The sequence below is a fragment of the Salvelinus sp. IW2-2015 genome, unplaced genomic scaffold (assembly GCF_002910315.2).
Source record: "Salvelinus sp. IW2-2015 unplaced genomic scaffold, ASM291031v2 Un_scaffold1965, whole genome shotgun sequence".
Lineage (NCBI taxonomy): Eukaryota > Metazoa > Chordata > Actinopteri > Salmoniformes > Salmonidae > Salvelinus > Salvelinus sp. IW2-2015.
The window spans coordinates 48909-57017 of NW_019943318.1; the positions used below are offsets into that span (position 1 = coordinate 48909).

At 42.0% G+C, this 8109-nt stretch overlaps 1 protein-coding gene across 1 annotated transcript in view; it reads left to right on the plus strand.

Moving 5' to 3' along the window:
- The window catches only part of LOC112072574 (cofilin-2-like), a 23463-nt gene extending 19614 nt beyond the window's left edge, over positions 1-3849 (plus strand). The window contains exon 5 of the mRNA XM_024139965.2: positions 3080-3849. Coding sequence (XP_023995733.1) covers positions 3080-3195 — 116 coding nt within the window. The 3' untranslated portion in view covers positions 3196-3849. The remainder of the gene's footprint in view (positions 1-3079) is intronic.
- The last annotated feature ends 4260 nt before the right edge of the window (positions 3850-8109 follow it).

The following is an 8109-nucleotide window of genomic DNA, read 5'->3' on the forward strand; positions in this document are numbered from 1 at the left end:
GGGGTACCAGTACCTAGTAGATAATAACTTGTCTATATAAATGGGGTACCAGTACGAGTAAATGGGGTACCAGTACGAGTCTGGGCGAACGAGGTGGCCGGGGCGAACGAGGTGGCCGGGGCGAACGAGGAGGCCAGGGTGGGGCACAGACCCAGTTTAGGGGGGCCATAAAATTAGGAATTTTAAATCGATACAAGGTGGATGTGTTTCAATAGAATTATGATAGTTCAACACATTTAATGCTTCATCTTATGTTTGGTACATTTCTCTGTCCAAATGAATCATAAACCAATTCCAAAAGTATTGTTAATGTTTACATTCAAGGTCAGGATTTTTTATAAGGATATTAATGTACAGCAGTAAATTCACTTGAAAGTGCAGAATTATCCTGTGACATTTGAGCATCTCTATGTTTYTAACGGGACATCCTAGTTTTACACACGCTTGCACCATGGGCTTTATATGGTAAGGACATCTAGCCTAATTTACTGTATCTTATCTTTGACTGTGTCATGAACACAAACCACTCGTCATGTTTTCATCTGATTGTCAAACAMATCMCTTCAGAAAGCAGGTAACCTTCGTCTACTCCTAAATAAGTCCAGCCGCCGAACACTGTTTACCTGCCATTTGAATAGAAAGGGACATCTATTAAAACACCATCAGTGGAATGACATTCGGTCAACAAAGTAGTGTGTATTCATGGATGCCAAGGTGAACCAGGCTTCCCCAAAATATTTTACAATTTAAAAAAGGAACTCACTTAAATCCGTGTTTCATAATTTTCATTCAATTCACTAGAGGCTGAATCCATTTCACCAGAGAAAGTATCCCAGAGCGCGAAAACAGCACCTCTCTGTCTCATATGTTGTAGACCATGTATCTGATGCTGTCTGGACAGGAAACAGCACCTCTCTGTCTCAGTATGTGTAGTCCATGTATCTGATGCTGTCTGGACAGTGAAACAGCACCTCTCTGTCTCAGTATGTGTAGACCATGTATCTACGATGCTGTCTCAGTACGTGTTTTAGACCATGTATCTGATGCTGTTCTGGACAGTGAAACAGCACCTCTCTGTCTCAGTATGTGTAGTCCATGTATCTGATGCTGTCTGGACAGTGAAACAGCTCCTCTCTGTCTCAGTATGTGTAGTCCATGTATCTGATGGCTGTCTGGACAGTGAAACAGCACCTCTCTGTCTCAGTATGTGTAGACCATGTATCGATGCTGTCTGGACAGTGAAACAGCATCCCCTCTGTCTCAGTATGTGTAGATCCATGTATCTGATGCTGTCTGGACAGTGAAACAGCCCCTCTCTGTTCCAGTATGTGTAGACCATGTATCTGATGCTGTCTGGACAGTGAAACAGCACCTCTCTGTCTCAGTATGTGTAGACCATGTATCTGATGCTGTCTGGACAGTGAAACAGCATCCCCTCTGTCTCAGTATGTGTAGTCCATGTATCTGATGCTGTCTGGACAGTGAAACAGCCCTCTCTGTCTCAGTATGTGTAGACCATGTATCTGATGCTGTCTGGACAGGTGAAACAGCACCTCTCTGTCTCAGGATGTGTAGACCATGTATCTGATGCTGTCTGGACAGTGAAACAGCACCCCTCTCTGTCTCAGTATGTGTAGTCCATGTATCTGATGCGTTCTGGACAGGGAAACAGCCCCTCTCTGTCTCAGTATGTGTAGTCCATGTATCTGATGCTGTCTGGACAGTGAAAAAAGCCCTCTCTGTCTCAGTATGTGTAGACCATGTATCTGATGCTGTCTGGACAGTGAAACAGCACCTCTCTGTCTCAGTATGTGTAGACCATGTATCTGATGCTGTCTGGACAGTGAAACAAGCCCTCTCTGTCTCAGATGTGTAGCCATGTATCTGATGCTGTCTGGACAGAAACAGCACCTCTCTGTCTCAGTATGTGTAGTCCATGTATCTGATGCTGTCTGGACAGTGAAACAGCCCCCTCTGTCTCAGTATGTGTAGACCATGTATCTGATGCTGTCTGGACAGTGAAACAGCACCTCTCTGTCTCAGTATGTGTAGTCCATGTATCTGATGCTGTCTGGACAGTGAAACAGCACCTCTCTGTCTCAGTATGTGAGACCATGTATCTGATGCTGTCTGGACAGTGAAAACAGCACCTCTCTGTCTCAGTATGTGTTAGTCCATGTATCTGATGCTGTCTGGACAGTGAAACAGCACCTCTCTGTCTCAGTATGTGTAGACCATGTATCTGATGCTGTCTGGACAGTGAAACAGCCCTCTCTGTCTCAGTATTGTGTAGACCATGTATCTGATGCTGTCTGGACAGTGAAACAGCACCTCTCTGTCTCAGTATGTGTAGACCATGTATCTGATGCTGTCTGGACAGTGAAACAGCACCTCTCTGTCTCAGTATGTGTAGACCATGTATCTGATGCTGTCTGGACAGTGAACAGCACCTCTCTGTCTCAGTATGTGTAGTCCATGTATCTGATGCTGTCTGGACAGTGAAACAGCACCTCTCTGTCTCAGTATGTGTAGACCATGTATCTGATGCTGTCTGGACAGTGAAACAGCACCTCTCTGTCTCAGTTGTTGTTAGTCCATCTGTAGCTGATGCTGTCTGGACAGTGAAACAGCACCTCTCTGTCTCAGTATGTGTAGACCATGTATCTGATGCTGTCTGGACAGGGGAACAGCACCTCTCTGTCTCAGTATGTGTAGACCTTGTATCTGATGCTGTCTATGAATTTGAGTGGTTGCATTTCTCCAGGCCCATCCATCAGAGTTTTACCAAAACAGAGACGGGGTGTCCACTTTGTTATTGTTTCAACTGCGGATTCTAGCGCTCATGAGCCTGATGAATGACAGAAGTTGTAGCCTAGTGACTTAGGCTGGTCTAGCGTGCTAAACCAGGTCCTCCAGAACTGCAGCATGGGATTGAAACCTGACTATTTCAGCACACTCTACTCTTTTTTTTCCCCCAGCTCCAATAAACTAACTAAAATATGTGAGGAGTGAGACTGCACCATTCCTTTAAAAAAAAAAGAGAAATGACTGACTGGCTGTGTTCTCGTGTGTTTCACAGGTCTGAAGTTTGAGTGGCAGGTGAACGACATGTCAGACGCCAAAGACAGCTCTGTGTTCATCGATAAACTGGGAGGGAGAGGAGTCGTTAAAAAACTGGAGGGGAAAGAGGTCTAACTGACTCCTGACGCCGCCGTACAACATGGAATCAAAACCAGACTTGGGTTCAAATACTATTCGAAATCCTTCAGATTCTTTCAGCGTTTGCTTAAGAGTGCTAGGTGGGCAGTTTTTTTTTTGAACATTTAGTGATTTTTCTACTGATTGCAACAGGCAAGCTCAATCAAGCACAGCTAAAGTATTTAGAATTATTTCGAATAGTTCTTGAACCCAGGTCTGTTCAAAACCCAGATGCAAAAGCAGCCCACTGTCGGTGTCTCCAACTGAACTGTCCAACGACACAGTATGGTAGTTGATTTGGTCTTTGTAGTCACATGCCTTGGTCAATGAAATAGCTACTCATGTAGTTGATACATTTTACTTTTTTCCAGACATCACTGCTCCACGGTTTATACAAATTCACATGTATTTCCTGTAACTTGGGATCCTTGAATGTGCTTTTATTGTCTATTGACTCTGTTCCAGAACAATCATGTGATTTTAAGCATACCGTTGATGTCACACCTTCCGTGTTTGCTGATGTTTTGTTTGAATTTGGAAAATGTCACAAAATATATTGTTAAAAAAGGAAGATACCTCCACAGAATGTCGACGGCAGAAGGTCCACCAGTTTATAATAAAGAGAAACTGGATTTCCAGTATACTGCCCTGGATTGTCTGTCTGAGATATCAGTATTCCATTTGTTACCACAGAGATTGACATTACGTGTCAACAGAAGAGTTGGGCAAGTTGAACCTGGTCTGTTGTTGCCCTATCGGCTAGTTGATACTTTTTGTTTGTTTTCAGTAAAAACAATATCTCCCCCTACGTTTAAGTGAAAGATTAACAACGTGTAGTATTTCTGTGGGTAAACAGCTCATGTAAACAAGAAAATAATAACTACTCATCAAGCTATTGTAAGTATGACACCGGACCTCATCTTGTTGACATGGCATGGGTCGTGACACCAATTCAGTGCCTTTTAAGATGTGTAACCTGGTGAAGAAAATCTTTTTGTATTGTGTGTAGATGGGTCCTGCCTTCATGACTGTTAGATTTACACTACTTGTCCTATAGATTTTGGAATAAACTGAAAGCTAAAACGTTCATCGTCCCTGGAAGCTTAAAGTCCTTCCGTTGGAAGGCGGGGAGAGGGATAATTTCATGAATATTCATGAGTCTTGACATTCAAACCCATCGGGTGATTAGTTGAGCCTTTTTGAGCGTGTGACCTCACACACATGCGCTACAGACTAGTGCCGTGTTCAAAACAAAATGGGAACTGGGAAATCTCCGACTTCCATGCCTTCCGACTGGAAAAAATCGGCTTGAACCAAGTCATCCAACTCTTTCTAGAGCCCCGACTTTTAGACCTGAAGATCACCGATGTCATGATTTGACCTCGGTTATTTCCGAGTTCCCAGTTGTCTTGAAGGCACCATAGGTTAAAGACGGGATCATCATGTCATCTACAGAGCCGCCTGTTTAGCTAACTGTAACAGTATAACTTTAGTCCGTCCCCTCGTCCCGACCCGGGCGCGAACCAGGGACCCTCTGCACACATCAACAACAGTCACCCACGAAGCATCGTTACCCATCGCTCCACAAAAGCCACGGCCCTTGCCGAGCAAGTGGAACCACTACTTCAAGGTCTCAAAGCGAGTGACGTCACCGATTGAAACGCTATTAGCGCGCACCACCGCTAACTAGCTAGCCATTTCACATCGGTTACATAATTCATGCCGCCGGCATGAGTAGATAGCAACGACTGCACGTGTTCGAAAACCCAGCTTTACCAAATTAATTGGGTAATAAATGAAAGCCTCACTAGCTAGCTACCCCGAACAAAAATATAAACGCAACATGTAAAGTGTTGGTCCCATGTATCATGAGCTGAAATAAAAGATCCCAGAAATGTTCCATACGCACAAAAAGCTTATTTCTCTGAAATTGTGCTCAAATATTAGTTTACATCCCTGTTACTGAGCATTTCTGCTTCGCCAAGATAATCCATCCACTTGACAGGTGTGGCATATCAAGAAGCTGATTAAACAGCATGATCATTATAAAAGTCCACTCTAAAATGTGCAGTTTTGTCACACAAAATGCCACAGATGTCTCAAGTTGAGGGAGTGTGCAATTGGCATGCTGACTGGAAGAATGTCCACCAGCGCTGTTGACAGAGAATTTACTGTTAATTTCTCTACCATAAGCCACCTCCATTGTCGTTTTAAATAATTTGGCAGCACGTCCAACCGGCCTCACAACCGCAGACCACGTGTATGGCGTCGTGTGGGCAAGCGGTTTGCTGATGTCAACGTTGTAGACAGAGTGCCCCTTGGTGGCGGTGGGGTTAAGCTACGGACAACAACACAATTGCATTTCATCAATGGCAATTTGATATGAGCAAGTTAACACAAATGTATCAAAGAATAGGTCATTTGTCGAGGATTAGTTAGTGGCTACTGCCTGGCCAGGGATCTAGCTAGCTAGCTACATTTCAGTAATTAGCTATCCTCCTAAATGCGGTGGTCAGTGGATAAACTAGCTATGAGTTGAACATACAGTATTTGGCTGAAAACGATCTAGTAGCCAAAAAATTTTTTTTTTTTTTTTGTGTGTTTGGTATCTTCTTGTTTATACGTGGCCCAACCTAGATGTTAACACAATTTGTTAATCCCCCCAAAATTTGAACAAAAAAACTAAAGAGGAATAGTCACATGCAATTTTTATTGAACCGTTATTTTAATAGGCAAGTCAGTTAAGAACAAAGTCTTACCCCGGACAACACTGGGCCAAGTGTGCACCACCCTATGGGACTCCCAATCACAGCCAGATGGGATGCAGCCTGGATTCAAACCAGGTACTGCAGTGAAATGCAGTGTCTTAGACCACTGTTCCACTCAGGAGCCCAAGAGGTGTAGCATACATACAAACTATTTACATTGCCAGGAATCCTAAAATAATTCATTATTAATACAACAAGTTTTAATTGCCTTTTTGTTTTTCATTTTAGTTAAAGTAGTGCCATATTGTTTAAATGATTTATAAACATGAAATGTACCTAATATTATTAGCAGTTGAATTAAATATATCAATTTATCAATGTCAGAATTTCTGAAATAAATAATTATATCAAAACCATTAAATCTGTCCTGTTTTCTTTGTAACAAAGTTCTGTATGTCACTCCAAAAAATTATCCTATAAATACAGGTACAAAAAACAAATGAAAAATGGTCTCCTTCTCCATTCCACAGAAATCACAATTATAGTCAATATTCAGCTTGAATCTTAAACAAAACATGTTTCACAAGATAAATTCTATGTACCATTTTAAATGAAACTTCATTTACCTTTGTTTCTGATACAATATTTGTTGGATTTTCCATGCTTTCTACCATTGTATATCACCATAGATATTCGACCAAAGAAATCTTGCTGAGGGAAATAAAGGGGGCCGATCCGAAGCCAAAGAAAAAGGCAGCAACCTTCCCACTAGCCATGATTGGCTGAGATAATGAGTGGGCTGGACATGCCGAGAGATGAGTTCGGATTGGTCTGCCATATAGAGGGTTCCTGTCTATTTCTGCTCGTCAGTCTGTGTTGGTAATCCTGTCGAATGCGGCTTTAAAAAAATGTATTGTGTGGTGGAGATGCATAACTGTTGCTCTCCACTTTCTGGAGGACTGAGTTTTGAAATCTGTGGAATTAGAGTTTGATAGCTAAAGAGATGGAGAAAACACCTGTCTCCGGATCACATCTTCAAACTAAGGGCAACCGTGGCATGGCATTCCTGACAGGGAGACACTTCCATCATGCATGATGATGTATACAGGTGTGATAGTCTAGCGTTAGCTAGCTACATTTTCAGACATGACTAATTTTGACAAAGTGCTTTCATTTCTAGCATTTCAAGTGTACTGTTAGCTAGCTAGCTAACGTTAGCTGGCTGGCTCCCTAGTTAACGATATTATTCGTAACCCAGAGCCGTATTCATGCAGGGTAGTAACGACATGATTTGGCACTGTGTTCATTGTTGTTTAACTAGCTAACGTTGGCTGGCTGGCTCGTTAGCTAACGTTACGTAACGTGTGTATAACACCCAGTGAATATGGCCGGTGTCAGTAAACGTCTGAAAAAAAGCGCAATGAAATTGTTGCCAGCAGAGCTGGTTAGGTTATTTTCATGTTATCCAGAGGTAAACAAATCATCGGCCAGAGCGTCAAGTGTGCGCTCCGAGAGCGAAACGAGATGGGTGGGGCTAAAGCTTAAGAGGGTGTGAACGATGCTGAATGGGTTTAAACAAAGAAGAGCTCTTCACTAGATATCAAAACATTCAAAGGCCATTTTCTCAAAAGTGAAAGCAGAATTACTTTCCCATTGTTCCTCAACTGTAGTGTATGAGATACCATGTTGTAACTCTGAGTCTCTACTTTTATCCAATGTAAAAAACACAATTTCACCATTTTGCTTCATAAGACCGAATCCAAGGGGTGAGTCACATATTTGAAACACACAGTGAAAATACAATATTTCAAGAGTCATATTCAAATTATTGTGCGCTATGAATATGGGACCCAATATTTTACTTGTTTTACTTTAATACACACAAGTGAATTTGTTCCAAAACTATTGGTCCCCTAAAATGGGGGAACTATGTACAAAAAGTGCTGTAATTTCTAAACGGTTCACCCGATATGGATAGAAATACCCTCAAATGAAAGCTGACACTCTGCACTTTAACCCCATAGTCATTGTACCATTTCAAATCCAAAGTGCTGGAATACAGAGACAAAACAAATAAAACATGCACTGTCCCAATACTTTTTGGAGCTCACTGTATTACTTCCAATTTTATAAAAATGTAGACGATACATGTATATGTTAAACGTTTGTCTTTTTCTRTGGTACCACTTGAAGTAAGTTATCA